Source organism: Takifugu rubripes, chromosome 21 (genome assembly GCF_901000725.2).
Source record: "Takifugu rubripes chromosome 21, fTakRub1.2, whole genome shotgun sequence".
NCBI classification, from domain to species: domain Eukaryota; kingdom Metazoa; phylum Chordata; class Actinopteri; order Tetraodontiformes; family Tetraodontidae; genus Takifugu; species Takifugu rubripes.
The window spans coordinates 14,223,464-14,244,796 of NC_042305.1; the positions used below are offsets into that span (position 1 = coordinate 14,223,464).

The window sequence follows — 21,333 nt, forward strand, 5'->3', positions numbered from 1 at the left end:
GCTGATCTCGGAATCATGGCTGATCCCTGAGCCTCTGTCGGCCTGCTGGATGTGAGCGCCACAAAGAAACAGCCAAAACTGGGGCCCGAATTTCCCGCTGGTCAGCAGACGGGTCTTACTGGGGGATTAGTTCTCTCCTACCGTCCACTCATCCAGAGCTCTGAACCCGAGTCTGTAAAATGCTGCCATAGATAAAGTAATCATAAGTTCTTGCAAATGGGGGAGAAAAAAAAACAGTTTTAACTGACAAGACAAATGATGAGTGAATTTTATTTTAGGGCGGATGATCCCTGAGACCCACGGAGAGGATCTATAACTCAGATTTGTCCACAGTCTACGCCTCCAGCTGACACAGATCAAGTGGTCGATCAGCTGTGATGTCACTCCTCTGTCAGCGGGGGCGAGTCAGGACGCTTTTATTCCAGCCAGGAGTCGTGCGTGTGCCTCTCCGGGGCCTCTTGTTCTGGTTTATGTTGATCTAAGGCAGGAAAACTAAAACCCACATCAATGGTGGAGACGACAAACGCTCTCTAAGCAGACGCGTTGTCGTGGAGACGGCAGCAATGTGCCTCTGAAGACAGGTCGACCTCTACCTGGGTCTTCAGCAAATGGAGATGGGAACTGTGGGAGTTTCAGGCTGGGAAACCGGCCTGGAGATTATCCACGGGGTCCAGAATTCTGGGGGTTTGCTCCACCAGATTCCCCCCTCTTTGCCCCTTGCCTTTGGAGTCGGGGCGGCGAAGAGCCTGACCACAATAAAAATGGTTTTCACCGCTCGTTGTTTGTCTTCTACATAAACAGGTCTGGCACAGATGGAATGGACGGGATTTTGTGGGGGGGCTGTTGGAGACAGAGGGGGTTCTGGAGTGGGAGCGCGAGGGGAAGGAACAACTCTTTTTCCCCCCCCTTTTTCTGCCAGTTGATTACATCCCAAAATACTATGGCTTGATGCTCCTCAGTCACATAATCAATCCTGCGTTTCACCTCCTGGGGGACGTGGCGGGAGCGAGGGAGGTGGTCAGATCCTTGGATCGGCCCCGTTGACTAACAGTACAGCGGCCAAAGGTCAGAACTAAAACCTCAAAACTAAAATATCCAGCTCAGCTCCAGCTGAGCAGAGACGGATTCTAAAGAAAAACGCACCGAGTTGCTGAGTGTAGCTTTCGAACAACCCCAATTAGATCCAATGAAGGAACCAAATAGGCCCCAGAAATACAGTAAAACATATCTGGAAGCTCTGTTTTCATAAATATCTCGGCGCGGCCTCAGATGAGTCAGAATCCTTTTTGGTGAACAGGAAGACATCTTCATCAGATCCTTCCTCAGATTGTAGCAGAGCGGCCCTGGGGATGGTGTCCAGCCTCATAATGTATACAAATGTTGTAAAAGGATTAAAGGGATGTTTGGATTAATTTCATTAATATGTTCCTTGAAAAGACAGACTCCAGTTTTCAGACTCCAGAGATTTCCCAGGAATTGCTCTGTGGCCTTCACCGCTGAGGAGAACTGATGCCGGAGCATCACAGGAAGCATCACAGGAAGCACAAAGGCTTGAATCAGTCACAGCGCTGATGATGGACTAATGCCTTCAATAATGCGTAAAACAATGGGGAAATTCTCTGTTGCCATTAGTGAAGTGCTCTTGAGCAAGGCTTATGACTTCCTATGCAGAGAGTGAGACTGCACATTCTGAGCGTGGTCCTGGTGTTCGTGACGTTCATCCCGTCTCGATGGGCCAGGAACCCATAATGGGAGAAAAGAGTTTCATCACTGGGATTCCACAACCTCTGTTCACAAAGAAGCCTTTCTGTTGGAAATCTATGAAATCAAAGTGACGTCAGCGGGGTTACATGGCCAGACTTCCTTCACAAGTGACTCAGTCACAGCAGCACGAACAAAGAGAAGAAAGACAGCAACAAAACCCCACAAAACTTGCCGTGACTCCCTTAAATGACAGAATCGCTGCTGTGACTGAGCGGCTCATGAAAAATAGGCTTTAGTGGATGTAATTATCTGTCAGTAAACAGCTGTCAATGTCCACGTTCCTTCCACAGTAACAATTACAATCTCTGTACTCTCCGGTAACAGTATTTGTTCTTCAGTTTAGACCTTCTGACCTGTAAATCTCCTCAGCTTTGCTCTACACCATGAATCGCTGGGCTGTAAATAATCGAAAGGTCTGAACTAAAGTTCCCGACATTCAATTGTGTTTTTTTTTTCTTTGTTCTTTTTACAAATGTTCTTTTGCAGACTTCCACCTTTGGTTTTTCCCTCACGGACTTGCCCCCCTCTCCTTATTCCCCTCTGTGCAACAGGAAACACACCCTCGGTTAAGTCTGGGGGTCAAAGTTTTCTGGTGCAGGTAACAGTGGGAGAGAACACGCCCATATTTAATGCGCGTCCGGTGCGTCATTGCGCGGCGGAGGCTCCACTTTGACAAGTGCAGCGCCTTCATTTCATCACAGATGGACTAACCTCCACCATGGATCTACGGGGGCAGATCTTTTTTCTGATAGCCATCGGTGAGTACCGGACCCATTTGTTAGGCACAGAGACCGTCGCGCTTCTCTCCACGATCGGGAGATTTAGACCGATTACCGGATCAGACCTTATGATCAGACTTTAGGTTTGAAGCGTCTCTTGTGAAATTTACCGCACGTCGCGGTCGTGTTTGGAGGCTATTTTATAAAGGAATCGTTTTGCTTTGAAGGAATTCTCTCTGCGTCCTGTCCTCGTCTGTCCTCAGCACGACGCGGATTAAAAGACACCGGAGTCACCTCGGAGTCGCAGAATGTCACTTTAAAACTTGCGCAAACTTTCAACCGAGTGTTCGAGTGCGGCGAACATTCCTAAAACGAAGCGCGATGTTCGTGCAGAGAAGGTCTCACTCTGTCCAGAACACGTCCACATTCCTCTGGTCTGTTGATTGAGAGGTTGGCAGCCTGCTGAGCCTGTACGGGCTTGTGGGATGTGTTCCGACCAGATTCCATGAGGGATGTGTTGGAAGGTGTTTTTTGACTTCTGGGATAAGCAATGATTATTAAAGTGGCGCTGAAGACTTTAGTTATCTCTTCTGATTGTTGGGTTTCCCCTGCAATCGTGACTCAACCTGATGTGTCCTTTTAAACCTTCATGATTCAGCTGCGTCCCACGCACCCTTCATTCAGAGAGAGGTCCAGCAGGATGGTGCCATATAAGTAAACAAACATAAACTGATGGGACAGGATAGATTAGCTGCAGAAGACAAAGATACACATGCGCGTTGATATTCATGTCAGATATGTGATCGTGCATCCTCGTTCTTCTTCTCCTCCAGCGGCTGACAGTATCTGGCGCTCGCACTCCTTCAACGTCGGCACTGCAGGTGCCAAGATTTTCACTGGCCCAGCTGCAGAAGAGTTCGGCTACCAAGTCCAACAAGCAACAAACCACGAAGGCAAATGGTATGAAACTACTGATAACGCTGGAGTGATTTCCTCCGTGTCACTGTCAGCTGGAAGGCACGATGTGGAATTCTGCAAATTAGGCCGCGAAGCGTGGCGCCGAGGGTCGGCGGTGACTTGGAATGAGTGTTTTTATTGTAATGACAGAAGTCAAAGTTAAGTTTTAAGTCTGTTTGTCTTTTCTGGCCCACTGTTGAAACATAGGAGAGCAGCAATCTAGGGCCCATGGAGGCGGCCAGGCAGCAATATTTGCATAAATAACTCATCATCGTGGTTTATGTTTAAACCACGGTGATTAATGTGCCAGTACGATCATTTTTACCAGATCCTCCACCAGTTTAAGAATGACATAAGAACTTTTTTGGGAAGTTCCACAGGCTTATTTTTCCTCGGACGTCTCCAACAAGGACTGTTGAAACTGGATGCTGCGTCATCTTATCAGCAGCGTTCAGGGCCTCACCGGCCTGTAACCAGGCCTCCAAAAGCAGGTTCAGCAGAAGGGAACAGAAAGACTGTGTTCTGAGCCGTAATGCCTGTATTTAAACGCTCTTCCACGTCCGAACCCGGCCTTGTTTTCCACCCTTGATGACGCCGCTGTGGAGACGCCGGTGTCTGCTTTTCATTCAGACGCTCAGGCCGCCTCCTCTGATCCTACGAAGTGAAGGGATGCTTTAAAAATCCCCTAACTTTTCCCCACGGGAGGACGACATTGGTGGTTTGCCCTGAAATGCTGACATGTTAGCAAACCAACGGTGCGACTGGCTGTCAGAGCACCAGCGTTCTGAAACCCAGAGGTTGGCGACGCTGGCGTACCTGTTCACCGTTAGTGTCAGAAGGAGAGTGTTGTAAAAGGCTTGTCATGTTTGTAGTAGAGCTCATATTTAAATGGCACTGAGGGCCCTGCTTATCTGTAACAGCTAGTTGAAGAGTAACTTCTCATCGGTGATGTGTTGTTGAGTCTACCACACTCACCGTCTGGAGGAGTATCCTGCTTGTGTAAATGAGGGATATAAAGTGATTAATGTGGTAAATTCCCATGTCACTGACCAGTGTATGGCAGACAGCAGGGCACTATACAAGGGAACAAAGCTTTGGCATTGTGTGTTTGCTACTTATGCAGCTATAAGAAGTGTATTTTTAGTAATTGAGCATTAATTGTTCGAGCAAAATGATGTTTTGGACCTGTTTATATGGGATTTTACAGCCTGGGCTGGGATTTCAGTCCATTTTAACTGTGTGAAAATTCACCACATCACACCACAGCATGTTGTAACACTTTCCTGTTAAAACCTAACAAGCTCTGTAAAATAGAGTTTGTGGCATCTCGCCGATTCTGCACGAGCCCGTCTCGCTCTCCCCGCCGTTGTTTCTGAGAGGATGACATGCTGTTTCCCACAGGCTCCTGGTCAGCGCTCCGTGGAGCGGTTACACCCGAAACAGAAAGGGAGACGTTTACAAGTGTCCCCTTTCTGAATCCAGGAATAGCTGCGACAAGCTTAATCTCCAAGGTGAGGTGTGGCGCTTTCGTGTTTGACCTTTGACCTCTCTGTTATACAAACGCAAACACTGACCACCTGAACCTGTGGGAACGCCAGTCTTGATTTTTTTTAAATTTGATTTTGTTACAGACTCTCTCAGTATTCCGGATGTTAAAAACATCAACATCAACATGTCCCTGGGCTTGACTCTCACCCAGAAGCCTGACGGCACTGACCTGCTGGTACGTGTGAATTCATCTCATGTGACCTGCAGTCAAAGACACACTCGGCTCTTCTACCTTGGCTGCCAGCATCCTGGGTCCTTTTTAAGGCACTGACCAACCCGGTGTCCCCTTCTGCTCTGTGACAGATGTGTGGGCCTCTGTGGGCGCAGCAGTGTGGCAGCCAGCAGTTCTACCCTGGGATATGTGCAAGACTGACCCCCCTCTTTCAGCCTCGGTCTGCGTTCTCACCTGCTGTCCAGAGTAAATGACTGAAACCATTCCTCGTATTCCTAACCCGTGACTTACAGGAGAATGCAGAAAAAGCTCCAGCGCTTCTCACGTCTCGATTTTCCCAGAGTGCGGCGGACCCATGGACATCGTGATCGTTCTGGACGGCTCCAACAGCATCTACCCCTGGGAGCCGATGACAGCCTTCATCCAGAAGTTAATACCCACCCTCGACATCGGGCCACAGACCACCCAGGTAAGAGCGGCAAGGGGGTCCCAGATGTCCGGGGTCGATCTTCTGGGTCCTTTATTTTGTGTTCCTCTCCAGGTCAGCGTCATCCAGTACGCCGTCGATCCCAAGTTTGAGTTCAGACTGAACGAATTCAGGAATAAAGAAGACATGCTGAGCGCGGCGTCCAGGATCACGCAAATGTCCGGGTACCTCACGAATACCTTCCAAGCCATTCAGTACGCCAGGTCGGTTTGCTGCCTCACTCCTTCGGTCCTGGTTTGGTCTCTGTTTTCTTATTCGTTGACTAATTCCCGCATCTGCCTGCTTGCTGCCGCCAGTCAGTGGGGCTTCCACCCGAGCAGCGGCAGTCGCCCGGGGGCCGCCAAAGTCATGGTGGTCGTCACCGACGGGGAATCTCACGACGAGGCGTTCAGGGAATCGGTCATTGCCGAGTGCAACGAGAAAGGCATCACCAGATTCGGCATAGCTGTAAGTGACGAAGCACGCTCAGCGTTTGAGACACGAGCGCGCAGAAGGCGAGCTCACGTCTTCTGATCGGTCTGGGGGCGTTTCCAGGTGCTGGGTTACTACACAAGAAACAACATCGACACGGAAAACCTGATCAAAGAAATCAAATCCATCGCCAGCGAGCCCACGGCGAATTACTTCTTCAACGTGTCAGACGAGGTGGCTCTGTCCAACATCGCCGGGACTCTGGGAGATCGCATCTTCAACATAGAAGGTTCGACTCTTTGCCGATTTCCAAAGAGGTCGGGGTGAGACGTTAGAATCAGCAGCAGCATGGCGTGACATGTCCCCATACCACTGTTCCCATCAGGTACAGGCAAGGGAGGAGACAACTTCAAAATGGAGATGTCGCAGGTGGGATTCAGCGCTCACTACTCCAGCCAACAGGTACGGAGTCCCGCCCCGTTCGCTTCCGCGGCCCACGGGATCCTCTCTCCCACACACTGGGGATGGCAGACGTGCGCGCTGCTGCGTGACACGTTTCAAACGTGCTTGAGGAAGTCTGGAATGAATCAGAGGCCAATGCGTTGCAGTCGGAGCGTTGAATGTGTGAAGTGAATGAAAGCAGCCAGTCTGTCGATGAGTGAGTGGCACCGTGTGTCAGAGCAACAGTCAGAATGACACATGTGGCCACTGTATGACGATGTGCTGCGCTTATCTGCCGCTCAGCTGCACGGACAGAAGCTATTTTTAACAATGGTCAGACTCTAGTTTTATCAGTTTTAGGCAGCTGCTGGTTTTTGTTGTTCCACATTGAAAACAGGGATGTTCCAGGGCCTCTGCTGGTTAATGTTTTCTTTTTTTGTTGTTGTTGGTTCAGGATGTGATGATGCTGGGAGCGGTGGGAGCCTACTCCTGGAGCGGGACCGTGGTCCACCAGAGAGGGTCCACCGTGGACATTCTGCCCTCCTCGGCCTTTGAGGAGACGCTTCAAGACAAAAGTCACAGCTCATTACTGGGTAACACACTGAGCTGCTCAGTTCATAAAAGAGTTAGATTTAATTAATATGAAAAACAAAAGGTCACCCTGGAGCAAAGGCAACAAAACTAAACTTGCTTTTGTTAATTCCATTCTAAATGCACAGCAGAATTAGAGGGAAATAGAGCTCGTGTTTAATCTGAAACGTATTTGAACATGCCCAGACCGTGTCAGCCAGTGATGTTGGCGTGCGTGTTGAGGCAGGACGGCAGACAGTAATCATTACAGTCGAACCAACAAACAGGGAACAGTTCAGCCACCACAGAGCCCATTTATATGAATACAAACCCCCATAACTAGGATGGTTACGTGCACTTTCCTGGATCTGATGCTACCTCCATGGTTCTGTATCAAACTAGGAAACTCTTGAGTTCAGAAAAGCAGCTAAAACCACGTTTATCGTCGGTGATTTCCAGGTTATTCAGTCACCAGCTTGAATGATGGTCGCACGCAGTATTTTGTGGCCGGTGCACCACGCTCCAACCACACCGGCCAGGTCATAGTCTACACCGTCAGCACCCAGAAGCAAACAACGGTCATCGACTCAGAAAGAGGCAAACAGGTGCTCATATCAGAGAACGTGCTGTTCATCATTTCAGGGTATAAAAAGTTAAAGCTAACCGGGCTTGTTGCTCTCTTAGATCGGGTCCTACTTCGGGAGCGTCCTGTGCTCTCTGGATGTGGACAGCGATGGCGTGACAGACCTGCTGCTGGTCGGGGCACCGATGTTCATGAGTGAGATGAAGAAAGAAGAAGGCAGGGTCTACGTCTTCTCCGTCACCAAGGTAACAGACAGCAATGCTGGTCAACCAAGCCCTCTGTCCCTCCGACCGTACTGCTCTCTAGCATTTAACCGTCTTTCTGAAGGGCATATTGAACGAGCAGGGATTCCTCAGCGGCCCCTCCCCGACCGAGGACGCTCGTTTTGGGATGGCTATCTCCGCTATCCCTGACCTGGACCTGGACGGGTACAGCGATGTTGTAGTTGGAGCGCCACTAGAGGACAACCAAAAGGGCGTAATCTACATCTACAATGGGGAGAAAAGGACGTTGAATAAAGAGTTCTCACAGGTATGGAAGGTTTTGCTGTGGTCACCTGTGTTTGGTCTCATGCTCACGAGTCATGAGATATACGACTCCCTTCCAGAGAGTCCTCGGCTCCAGCCTGGATCCAAAGTTGCAGTATTTTGGAAGGTCTTTAGATAGCTTCAAGGATCTGAATGGCGATAGTCTCCCTGACATCTCTGTTGGTGCTTACGGCAAAGTGGTGCAGCTCTGGTGAGTGTGACAATCACGATGCGCAAGCAGAACATGTCATACACGTGGCTCATCTATTTTCACTCTGCTGTTTTCAGGTCCAGAGGTGTAGCAACTATCAGTGCGACGGGTTCATTCAACCCCGATAAAATCAACATCTTGGACAAACCCTGTGACATTAATGGACGCAAGCATTCCTGTTTTACCACCAGGCTCTGCTTCAGCGCCACGTTCAGGCCCAACAATCCCGTCGGGCCCGTCGGTAAAAGAACTGTTCACCCCCTCCTGTTAGCGGCACGACAAATTGTATTACACTTGTTCTTTCCAAGTGTTTGGCAAAAAAGTTTTGTCTAACTTTGTCTAGTCAACTAGTTTGTAGATGATTTCAGTGCCCATCTGCGTCACGCTTTTGTCACAGATCTTTCCTACACGTTGACTCTGGACGCCGACTTGCAGGCCTCACGGGTGACGTCAAGAGGACTGTTCACCAAAAACAACGAGCGGTTCCTCACAGAAAAGAAAAAAATATCATCCACAGAGCTGTGTCTGCCTTTTGATGTCTACGTCCAGGTGAGATATATTAAAATAATCAAGCTTTGCGCTCATCTGAACATTTTATTTCTATATGAATGTTGTAAACCACCTCACGATCTCCCGTTGGGCCTCTTCAGGAGACTCCAGATTTTGTGAACTCCCTCAGCCTGAAGGTGGAAGTGGAGCAGCAGAACACAGACGTGAACCCCGTCCTGGATCGCTCCGCTGTCAGCGCCTGGGAATTCTTTGTAAGAAACTGAGCAGTGACTCCGTCTCTGCATCTCCCATTGTGTTTCTTTTTTTTACGTGTATCTCCAGGAATGAGAGCAGAAGACATGTCTGTTGTTTGTGACTATTTTAGATGACTCAGATGATTGCTGGCTTTTGAAACTTGAACTGTTTCCCTCAGTCACGTGAGGCCTCAGATACCCGCGTGTTGTGTTTTTTGGCCTCTGAAACTCGGGTCTGACGCAGCCTCCTGTGCTATTTCAGATCCCCTTCACCAAAGACTGCGGCTCAGACGACGTGTGCACCAGCGACCTGGTGCTGAGCGTGAGCTCCAACAATAAGGCCACCAGGTGAACCTCACAAATTGTTATTCACACCGTGTTGCTCCTCGTTCTGGGGACATTTTATGGAGCTAAAGCTGTTGACGGGTAACCTGCACGTCTGAATTATATTGACTCTGAAATGGCTCCACCTAGAGGCCGCCAAAGGTGCCAAATCAACTCTCTTTTGGAAGTCGGCCTTGAATGCTGGGATTCATTCAGGATGGTTCTTCAGCCTGTGCAGGAGCTTTAGAGCTCATTAGATGATTGGGTCAAACATACAGATCGCTTTTTACCACGTCCGCATGTTGTTGCAGCTCTTCGCCCGCCGTCATCGGCGCCAACAACCCAGAACTGTCCTTCCAAGTGGTCGTGAAGAACAAAAAGGAGAATGCGTACAACCCTCAGGTGTTGGCCACCTTCTCCAGCAACCTCTACTACTCGTCCGTGTTTCCCCCCGTGAGTAAGAGGATCCTCCAGCGTCTCTCAACGGGCCTGACCTTAACAGGACGACGGCTTTAAAGCACTCGACTGTGTTGGAATTTGCTCTCTTCTAAACACCAGTTATGCATCTACAGACGGACGGAGTAAAGTGCAGCTTGACTCCACCTCAGACTGTCACCTGCCACGTGGGATATCCAGCATTAAGAACCGACCAAGAGGTGGGTGCAAGTGGAGCGTTTATTATTGTTGCTCTTTGAGTTTGCGAAGTGATCTGCAACGTCGTCTGCTGTCTTTACAGATAAAATTCACCATCAATTTCGATTACAATCTGCAGCAAGTGCAGAACAAGGCTGAGGTGAAATTCGAGGCGAAAAGGTAAACGTAGTTTTGTTTTAATACAATAAACCTGAAATCCCAGGTTAAAAGTCCCTTCCTGTCTTTCTCTACAGCGACGGTAAAGAGGAAAAGCCCGCAGACAACAATGTGGCCATTTCCATCCCGCTGGTCTATGACACAGGCGTTATTCTCTCCCGGTGATTTCACTTTTCATTGTTTCAGTTCATCTCACATTGTTAAAGTTTCTCATTAAGTCTTGTTTTTAGGGAATCAAATATCAATTTCTACGTGGTGGATTCTCCCCCTCCACCAAAAACGGCCATAAAAACATTTGACGACATCGGCCCAGAGTTTAACTTTACCGTCAAGGTTTGCCAGGCAAAACTTTGTGTCAGCATAAATTATCAGACTTCTTTTTAATTTAAAAATGTTTCAAAAATGGCATTTTTAGGTTTCAACAGGGACCTTCCCTGTCAGCCTCCTGTACCTGACCATCGCTCTGCCCATGACCACCAAGGGTGGAAATGAGCTTCTGTACGTGACCAGACTGGACACGGATGTGAGTGTTTTTAAGTCTGTCAGCAGTTCTGGAGGTTGGTTTTCTGTCCAATGGAGCTAAGAAGGATCTTTGGCTCCCCCTACAGGGAGGTTCTGTCAGCTGCGACTCCAGTAGCCTGGTTGACCCTCTGAAGCTCAGCACGAAGAGCCACACACAGACCTTCTCTCCGGAGAACCTACGACAGACGGACAAACTGGTCAGTTTTCCTTTAATCTCCTTTGTTCTTAGACTGTAAATGCAGTTTTTTCCCCCTGTAAAAAAGTGTTTTATCTTCCAGGACTGCAAGAGTGCGAAATGCAAGTACATCAAATGCATCCTCAAAGACATTGAGGTCAATAGCAACTACTTTGTGAAGGTTAAAACGAGGATCTGGATCGGCACGTTCATCACGGTGAGCACTCTTGGCGCGACTCTTACAGCTGGGTGTTGTTTTTTATTCATCACCGTTCACCGATTCGGTGCCGCTGACACATTGTCTGTGCTCTGGGATGCTTGACAGGCCACCTATCAGAGCACTGAACTGACCCCCAGCATCAGTGTGGAGACCACCAACCCTGATCTGCTCCTCATCAACCCCAAACTCCTCCCAGTAGGGTCATTTTAATGTCACAGTTTTGGTCCTGGTAGTATAGAAACTTATTATATTGAACAACCTCATTTTTAAAAGTTCTACTCATCTGTGTTTAAACACACTCAGAACCGGTTAGACGTACAGGTGAGACGGTAAATGACCTCTGCTGCTCCGCAGGTGGTGCTGGCAGTCAGTAAACCTGGAGAAAAGGGCGACATCCCTGTGGGTGTGATCGCTGGCAGCGTCATTGCAGGACTGGTTCTGTTGGCTCTGGCTGTTGGACTGCTCTGGAAGGTAGGAAGTCATATTTACCATCGTACACAGATACATTTCGTTACAGTCAGATAAACATCAGAGTCGAACCAAAGGCAGCTAATTGTGTAAATGAATTTTTATAATAACCAGCGAATTCTCCTTTGCAGTTTGGCTTTTTCAAGAGAAAGTACCAGCAGCTCCAGAAGGAGGCCGACGACGACCAGCCGAGCCGACCTCATGACAACGAAGTTCTGTGAGCCGGAGAGGGAAAACTGCAGCTTTTCCTCCTTCCTGGACTGGTTCCGTTATCGATCCTGGTCCTTGCAAAGCAGAAAAGGCCTGTCGCTCGCTCACTGGAGGTTGGGTGCTTTGATGAAATGGAAGCTGTTGTGGTGGTATGGACTCTCCGCTCACAGTTTCTCTATGCACTGAATTAATAAATGTGGAGACTGTTTATTCCTGAATGACACCAGGCTGTAGAGGCCACTTGTTGCGAGGGTGAACTGGTAACACCTTCACGGTTTATATTGTGACATGAACACTGTATCCAGTCAGACATTGACTGCCAACTCTGGCTCTCAGGGTTTTCTTACTTTAAACTTTTGCTATTATAATTCCTATCTTAGAGAACTATGACTTCTCTGTAAATACTGTAACATAAAATGATGGTGTTTCATTTTGGGTCTTACATGAAAAGCTATGAGACAACACGATTCTGCTGGAGTTGCTACTTTTATTGTATAATGTGTAGTTTGGAGATTTTTTTTATTTTTTTTTACCACATATAGTAGATCATGTCAGGTACAAATGTTTTTGAAAACAAATTAAATTTTCTTTCAAAACTGAGGCGACGATCTGCTGATTAAGTTTGTGGGTGATTTGATTTAAATCTGATGTTGGTCCAAACCTGCAGATTTTCCCTTTACTGCTGCAGTATGAAAAACTAATAAAGTTTCTAAAATAATAGCTATGCTGTCATTTTACTGTCCTTTTCATTTATAAGAAGCAAATCTGTGTGAGATGCTATTTTATTGACGCTTTTGTAGGCCAGGTTCTTGTGTATTACCACAACTTCACCACTAAGTGGCAGCATAATGCAGCTGTCCTGCTCGCCGCTCTTTTAACAACCTCAATACGTCTCTACTCCAATTAAAACACCATATTTCCTCATTCATCCTAAAATGTCTCCTCCTCTTGTCCTGTCTTGCCTTGTGTTGGCTCCTGTCAGTTCCTCCTGGAACTCTGTCAAATAACTTGATACTGCATGCAACCCCACTTGGACCGCTTCTCTTCAGGCATCAGGGACAGTTTTATATTTTCCCTCAAATCTCCTCTCGCATTTTTGTAACTGTCAAGTTCCCCCTCTTTGTCCCTGGACTCTTTTGCAATATGTTTCTGGTTGTTTTACTTACGCCTGAGCCAACAACACCACCCAGCAGAGTCTCCAGCTTTCACTTTTCTGGAACTGGCAAGTTGAACTATGTTACTTGTCTGTAATAAGTAGCATATTTCTGTTAGCTTGGGCTCATTTCCTTGTTGTGGAGTGGGATATTGCAGAATCGGATAAATTGGCCTGTTTCACAACTCTTTTTTTTTTTTTCCGGCAATCTTGTGAAATCTCCTTTGGAATCCAGGTACATTCCATGTGCACTGGGAGTTGTGTGGAAATCGTGGATGAAATCAGTGGATATAGAAACACCTTTGTCAGCCCATCCCGGCAGGAAATGCCTGCAGATGAGTGTCAGCCACGGCCAAGCTACTGACCTTGCATGATGGCTCGCAAATTGCTGCAAACGTCATGAATCTGAAATTATGTCATAGCAAAACTGCGGGTCTTTTCTTTCCCCAGCTCACCAGCTTTACATAAATCTGGGCTGTAATCCTCAGCGGTGTCCTTGTAATTGCTGTAGCTTTTAAAAAAGACTTTAAAGAGGATTGTCATTAACTTGACAAATGATCGAGGAGATGGCATGAAGGGGGGGCGTCGAGTCATGAATTTTTCACATAATGGGTTTGATTAGGAAAGTTTGGACATTTTCCTTTGCATGTTTGAAAAAGGCGCAAGAAGTGGGATCCATTAAACCCCCCCTGACCGTTTTTAATAGATGATAGTGGAAATATCAATTTCCAATAATAATAAAGGTCATCTGTCATGGCTTTGCTGTGGATCTGAAGCGTGACTCCTTGGTGACAGTGGCAGAGAGGAGGACTTGGACCAAACTGCTGGCTCCTCTGGACAATGTCAGACATCCTGCACACCGTCCTCAGCAACCAGAGAAGCTGCTTCGCTGACAGGCTGCTGCTCCAGAGGAGGAATACCAGCAGACTGAAGAATTCCTTTGTACCCCCCGCCTCCCCCGTGCCATCAAACTGTACAATTCCACAGTGGGTGGTATTGGGGGGCAGGGGGAGGACGCAGGACGCAGTACCCAGGGCTGAGGAAGTACACTGATGCATCATGACCACCATCATCATCATCACTATTACAATACTAATTGTATGAATACACACCAGATTATTCATGAGTTACTTAATAATTGAAAGGACTTCAACCACTATTGCTGCTATTCTATCTATCATCTGTCTGTCTGTCTGTCTGTCTGTGAGCTGACTGGGACACATTCATCTGCTGATCCTCTTCTGGTGGCTTTGGGACGCTGGCCAGCACTTTAAAGTTGATCTAGCGGCCAGAAATGTTCGGGAAAAGTCCCTCAGCCATCCAAAGGCCGGTCTCACAAACACACGTATTGAATGACATTTAAAAAAAAATGTTGACAGAAGTAGCTGTTGTCACAAATAATGACCTTTTTCAGTCCAAATCAGAGGAGATGGATGATTAACTGTTACAATCAGAAGGCAGGAAACCATCGTGCTGCAGCTGAACTAACGGATCCCTCAGCCTGACGCGCCAGGTGCGTAATGTTTTATTCTATTACTGCCACTTAAAGCTAATGCTTCAGGCTCATGGATACGTGGTAGCTTGTTTTTTCTGAGATGACGGACCACCTGATATGTGCTTTAACGGCGGGCATTCCCACAGTCCGTTTAGTTCAGAGCTGTAACCAGAGTTCCGCTGAAGAGGTCGCGCAAGGACTTCCGAGGGACCTGTGCGCGCCAGAGTGTGTATGTACGTGTGTGCGTTTCATTCAATGAAATGCAACACCCTGCTCCTCAGTCTGAAGCCTCTCAAAAAGGTTTGATTATATTTAAAAGCCTGACCCGGGAGAGAAACTCAAACAACTGTCTGTTCTAATATTAGCAGGCAGGCTGCGGGCTACTATGAATTCTATTATTGTCTGGGCTCGGATGTATTCCAAGAGGAAACTCTCATCAAAAGATTTACACTTTTGTCTGCAGTTGGTGGAAAAAATATCAGTTACCACGGAATAGAGACATTAATAAAGACGTCCGGAAAGGTATGTTGGCTGCGGGGCCGTTTGTTTAATTATACAGTAATAAAACACTGACATATAAATACACGTTCACATTGGTATTGTTATCATTATTACAGTTGTTGTTATTGTTCCCATTCAACTGTGTTTTTATATCACACATGAAGCCCTGTAAGCCTTGTTTTTAATTGCCACATTCCTTTATTATTATGGCGAGAGAAAGTTGCTTGTAACCATCAGGATTGAGAGAACTTTGGTAAGGAGAAAAAAAATCTCCCCACCCCTACAGAAGAGGAGACCGCCCACCAGAGACAGTCAACCCCAGACCCCTTATAGATTTAAAAAGAGACGCTGCATTCTCAGACTGACACTTATTCAACACTGCCACCGTAAGAAGATTACTTTTGCGCTGCCTGTGTCAGATACGTACTTCACTTTGCCGCTCCATCATGTTTGGGATGCTGAAACACCACCTCCACCCGGGCATTTTGCTCTTGTTCATGTGGCTTTGTCACCTCATGGAACATCAAAAAGTTCAAGGTAAGCCCTCCGCATCAGTCTTCCTCTTATTCTGTCCTTTTCTTTCCTGACCCAAACTTCGGCTTCTGTCAGACTCAGAGGGCGTCTCAGTGCCGAGCGGCACATTTAGAACCACTGGCAAACTTTTCATCATCAAAATTCCTCTCTCCTGTTTCTTTCTTCTGCTGGGGGGAAAAACCCTGCACGCATCCGACGGTGCGTGCGTAAAGCGTCCATAAAACAGGTGCCATATGGGACACTTCAAAGTGAGTCTACATGGCAAGTTTTGCAGCTCTCGCCAGGCGCGCTGTAAAGCCGCCACGCTGTTGTCGGAGGCTGTTTCAGCTCCTCTCAGTACCTGATCATATTCGATCTGTGTTTAAACTGAAAAATAGTAAGGATGTTAATATTAATAACTTGAATAAATATCCAGCAGGATTTTCCCGACTACGTATTTTATACGTTTTGCGATCTTTGCCATCCCCGATGTAGTAAACTAAAGGCTTCAAACATCTCAATAACTTCAGAGCCATTACTGAATTTAAAAAAATGATCTTATTTTCGAGAAGCACCTCAGTTAATCGCCACTTTATGCCCTGTTCGCTCTACGTCGGCTGGATCAACTATATCATTGGGAGCTAATATGCGTAAAATGAAGTTTACAATGATTTGGTAATAAGCAGGACATCGTTTGGAGCTCATTGGTGTCCGGCGCCGGTGTGTTTTCCGAAAATCCCTGTTTTTCTGCTTGGGAATTGATGCCATTTCACACTGTCTAGACGCTCCACTTTCTTATGCAGGCTTTAGGAGTAACGCTAACCCCTGAAAATTATTCAGACTTTTGTGGTTGTCCTCTGGGCTGTCAGTCACATGTGAGTTAGGCAAGTGTTAAGTCTCGCAAAAGAAAAAGAAGAGAAAAAAAGAAAAGAAAAGGAAAAAAAATCAGACAAAACGCTGCTGGGAGGGCGGAAAGGGAGGGAGGGAGCGTCTCGGATAATACGGGCTGTGAGTCCTGTGCGTCTGGGTCAGCGGTTTCAGACGGGCAACATGCGACATTCGAGCTGTTTTCTCTGTTTACAGCTGGAAACTGCTGGTTGCAGCAGGGAAAGAACGGAAGGTGCCAGGTGCTCTACATGCCCGGGATGAGCAGGGAGGAGTGCTGTCGGAGCGGGAGACTGGGGACTTCCTGGACCGAGGAGGACGTCCCCAACAGCACGCTCTTTAGATGGATGATCTTCAATGGCGGAGCTCCCAATTGCATACCTTGCAAAGGTGGAGGTGCACTCATTTCCCCTTTGTTTTCTCACAATGCACAATCATTTCGCTTTCCCAGTGATGGGCCGAGCTTGATGTTCACCGTTGTAGCGCGTCAGAGTTGGCTATTTGAACGCGCGAAGGCGAAAATGTCCCCTCGCATGACATAACGCAGTCCTTTGAATCGTAGAAACCTGCGACAATGTTGACTGCGGCCCCGGGAAGCGATGCAAGATGAACAGGAGGAGTAAGCCGCGCTGCGTTTGCGCCCCAGACTGTTCCAACATCACTTGGAAGGGACCCGTCTGCGGCACCGACGGGAAGACCTACAAGGACGAGTGCGCGCTGCTAAAGGCTAAATGCAAAGGACACCCTGACCTGGATGTACAGTACCAGGGAAAGTGCAAGAGTAAGAAACATTGCGAGTACATTTGCCAAATGTTAATACCCTTTTCTGTGTTTCAGTTTGCCACAACTGTTTTTACTCTTTCAGAAACCTGCCGCGATGTCTTGTGCCCCGGCAGTTCCACGTGCGTCGTAGACCAAACAAACAACGCGTACTGCGTGACGTGTAATCGGATCTGCCCAGAAGTGACTTCTCCTGAGCACTACCTGTGTGGGAACGACGGGATTATCTACGCCAGCGCCTGCCACCTGAGACGAGCTACCTGTCTCCTTGGTCGGTCAATTGGAGTGGCATACGAGGGGAAATGCATCAGTAAGTCCTCCACTGGGCACCACTTTGCTCCCCGTGGTACCATTTCAGTTCTGACCAGCTCTGCAGTTGTTCAACATTCACGTCTTTGCCAACATTCCTCAGAGGAGCTGGTCTGGGAGTGCGTGTGTTTGGTAGTTGCTTATGTTTTCTCAAGAATTGATAGACATCTTATTGTTTCCTGATGTTGGCAGAGCGATACTACATGGGAAAAGGGGGAGGAAAAAGGGGAGTGGGCGCAGCAGAGGAGTGCTCGGGGCTGTGGTGCTGTGTTTCACTTAGATATATTTGAGTCAGATGGACTCTCTAACGGGATGGAGTCAATATCAAGATGTTATTTACGCCATTGTTTTCACTTCCAGTCCACAAGATGTAACATTTTAAAACAGGATTTTACATCCAGACCTTCTTTCTCCAGCCATCTGACCCCCTTTGAAAAGCCCAATAATCATTCAATTAAAGATTTCACCCATCGCTTATTCCCCCTGTCCTTCTAGAGGCCAAGTCGTGTGAGGACATCCAGTGCAGCGCTGGGAAAAAGTGCCTGTGGGACGCTCGGATGAGCCGGGGCCGCTGCTCGCTGTGTGACGAGACCTGCCCGGAGAGCAGGACGGACGAGGCGGTGTGTGCCAGCGACAACACCACATATCCCAGCGAATGTGCCATGAAACAGGCCGCTTGCTCTATGGGAGTTCTGCTGGAGATCAAGCACGCAGGATCTTGCAACTGTAAGTAGACAGCAAACATAGAATCTGAGTAATGAAAGAAAACGCCCTCCTCCCTCTCTGAGCAAGAGACAGTATTCCATGTTGCTTCCTCAACGAAAACCCCCCCCCCCTGAGATTTCCCCCAATCCAACTTTCCCCAAACTCACACTCCTGCCACACCACCAAGCACAGCTTAAGCGAGCAGAAAGGACTTGGGACTAGAAGAACCTGCATGTCATTGTCTTTGTTGCTGTCTTCTTTCTTTTGATTTTTTCCCACTTTTCTTTTATTCTCCTGCAAGTGATGTGACGTTAATGGTGAAAGAAAAGCCGACAATTCAATCAGCAGACTCACGTTAGTCTGGAAAAATTCAGCTAATTCATGCAAACGACTGAGGAAAACTAATTCTGTTTTGCATTGGAACAATCTTGATATCTAAGCCTGGATTATTTATGGTCATGCTGATCTGCAGGAGCAGCTTGCCTTAAAACTCATGCAGTTATGTTTTTTGGTTTTTTTTATGTTTGTTTTTTAGGTTTAATGGTGTGTTTTACTGCTTACAGCTTGTAAATTCCATGGTCTCATCGCTGATTTCAAGTGAATTGCTCATTTGTGTTTCCAATCATGTCTCCTTTTGCTCCTTTTGGCCTCTCGTGACACACACCACTCTGCCGACGCGTCAGAAATTTTCCACCCGCCTGATTCGCATAAGGTGACATTGGCACCATGTTCATGATGATCCTAGTAGATTATAACACAGATATCCACGTCCATGGTGATATGGTTTAACTGGCAAATTGAGCAATTAGCCTTGAGGAAGTATCAAATTTACATTCCAAGAAGAGTGTCTCCTTGTTGCTTTCTTTCTCCTGAGTTATTACCCCCATGACACGGACCTGAGGTATGCTCCAGGATCCAAGGGACCAAATTGGTGACAACCTCATGAGCTAAATATAAAATGTGCTCAAGAAGCTTTTAGAACATTTATTCAGATATTAAGACAAAAAAACCACAACAAACAAAAAAACCACATTAGCTAACGTTTGTTTGTGTTGCTACTAGTGGATGTGTCGTCTACCAAAATTTCAACGAAACATTAGAAATTAATCGGATCAATGAGAGACTGCCTGTTTTTTTTCTTGTATTTTTCTTTGTTGTGTGCTTTTGTTTTCACGTCTCCATGTGAATTTCTTCTGTAAAAAGAAAAAGGAAATACCTCAGAACTGTGTTGATGATCTAAGGCCGGGCTGTGACAGAATCCTCGCTATACCCGAGCGCTTTAGCCGCAAACAAAATATAAATTAGATGAAAATATGAGAACGCGGAAGCCTGCTTGTGATGTGTGTCTGCTTTCAGAAATTGATCCTAAAATAAGAACCTGACGGTGCTCCCGACTCCTCGCACCCAGCCCCCCGACCCACCTCTCCCCTTCGCTTTTTCCTATCCCCATTTGCTGAACTCTACATTGCTACACACACACACACACACACACACACACACACACACACACACACACACACAGACTGACCATTTGAGAAAATTCTGTGACAGCTACCATATATTCTCCCACATAGCCATCACAGAAGACCATGATGAGGATGATGAAGATGAGGACTCAGACTACATGGCTTATGCCCATATATCTTCTATACTGGATGGATAGGTCCCCCATCACTAGGGAAACTGTCCTAGGGCAAGGAATCATGTCCATACTGTAAATTGTGTGTATGCTTATTTATTTTTAAAGAAAAAGGAAGTATACATATAGTTCAGTCTGCTAGATGTTTATTTATACTGTTTTGTGTTTTATAATTTATACATTTACAATGTCAGGCTTACTATCTACCATGATATTTTGTGTTACCACTCATTTTTCCGACACTTTGTTGATGTCCCGTTACTTTCTTTTGTTAACATGAAGAAATATATTTGTCCAAAGAGAAGCAGTGTTATTTATTTGCCATGTTGCCATGTAAGTAGAAGTCCTCTCCGAGCTGTAAATTGCATTCCCCAGTGCTGTAAAAAATCTGCTACTTTCTGTCAAATCTCTATCACAGATGTTTATGTCACACATAGGTAAAATGCATGTTTTAGTCTGTGTGTTTATTTATTAGGAAAATATCAATTATTTTATGTATAGAAGTGCTTCTGGTTTGTTTACAACTCACGATAACTGACCAAAGGGATTTTCTCAATGGTTTTGCAAGACGGCATTGTAAAAGTTGCAACACAGCAGAAACATAATGGAAGAGAAAAAGAGCCATTTGTTTTTTCTTTCCTTATATTTTAGGTTACTTCTTCTGTTCTAGCTCGTTAGTATTACTTCTACACAGTCATGACATTTGTAGACATTATTCAGTAGCATGTATTTTGTCCCACTGAATTAGAGCAGAGGTAAGTTTTGGAGGATACTTGATTATTTTGGAAACAATGTGCCATTAACATTTGTGCATTTTTACTATTTTTATTTTGCCAATGTGCTCCATAAATGCTCCCTGGGAGCTCAGATAGGAATAACATACTGCAGTACTCAACAATATATCAGAATTCATCTTGTTTTCATGAATGCATTTTTATTTTCAAGCATCACAAGAGAAATAAAAAAAATCTGTTATGAATATATAGTTTTGTATTTTTTATGTAAATGTCATATGTACATACAAAGTTTGATGGTATTTGTACAGATATGAAGAGTGAAACAATAAAAGTTCCTTTTTCCTTATATGGTTTGAGAATCTTTTTTTATGCTTGAGAGTATCATATGATGCTATTCAAATAAATTCACCTGTAAATCGTAAAATCCAAATGATGGAGAGGACCGATGTCTTTGTACCATTTGGGGTTAGCAGTCATTCATTTACTCACTCTTCTCTTAACTGCCAAGAAATATTTCAGCGCTTCACAAATTAATAAAGTGAAAAAAACCTATAAGGTTTTAGGCCAATAGCTCAACAGTAAATTTCTTAAAATCAATGAATCGAGAGCCCTGTTTTAACACTGATTGATGGAGAACTACATTAAGGTGAAATTTTAAAAGAAAAACATGTGCTTTCTGTATTCAGTTCACTAAGAATAAAGTAAAGATTGTCTCCTATTACTATCTATTGAATCCTTTTAGTGAGTGGGCTGT

General features: G+C 46.2%; 2 protein-coding genes across 5 annotated transcripts; both read left to right on the top strand.

The window, feature by feature from the left end:
- The first annotated feature begins 890 nt into the window (after positions 1-890).
- itga2.2 (integrin, alpha 2 (CD49B, alpha 2 subunit of VLA-2 receptor), tandem duplicate 2) lies at positions 891-12,586 on the top strand. Its single transcript, XM_011615807.2, has 30 exons — positions 891-2,522; positions 3,317-3,443; positions 4,842-4,951; positions 5,072-5,163; positions 5,292-5,406; positions 5,502-5,629; positions 5,702-5,850; positions 5,944-6,094; positions 6,182-6,347; positions 6,444-6,520; positions 6,954-7,092; positions 7,529-7,674; positions 7,754-7,897; positions 7,980-8,183; positions 8,260-8,390; positions 8,468-8,631; positions 8,788-8,939; positions 9,041-9,151; positions 9,396-9,481; positions 9,769-9,910; positions 10,030-10,113; positions 10,194-10,270; positions 10,345-10,428; positions 10,498-10,600; positions 10,683-10,790; positions 10,876-10,986; positions 11,068-11,181; positions 11,290-11,379; positions 11,539-11,655; positions 11,784-12,586. Exons 1-30 carry the CDS (start codon positions 2,483-2,485, stop codon positions 11,871-11,873), a joined length of 3,552 nt encoding a protein of 1,183 aa, XP_011614109.2. The 5' UTR covers positions 891-2,482; the 3' UTR covers positions 11,874-12,586.
- Positions 12,587-14,465: 1,879 nt separating this feature from the next.
- On the top strand, positions 14,466-20,925 carry fsta (follistatin a). Of its 4 annotated transcripts, none has more exons than XM_011615650.2 (6): positions 14,475-15,548; positions 16,608-16,805; positions 16,972-17,190; positions 17,275-17,499; positions 17,994-18,224; positions 19,778-20,925. In XM_011615650.2, the coding sequence occupies exons 1-6, from the start codon at positions 15,458-15,460 to the stop codon at positions 19,864-19,866; spliced, it is 1,053 nt and encodes a 350-aa protein (XP_011613952.1). In that variant the 5' UTR covers positions 14,475-15,457; the 3' UTR covers positions 19,867-20,925.
- The last annotated feature ends 408 nt before the right edge of the window (positions 20,926-21,333 follow it).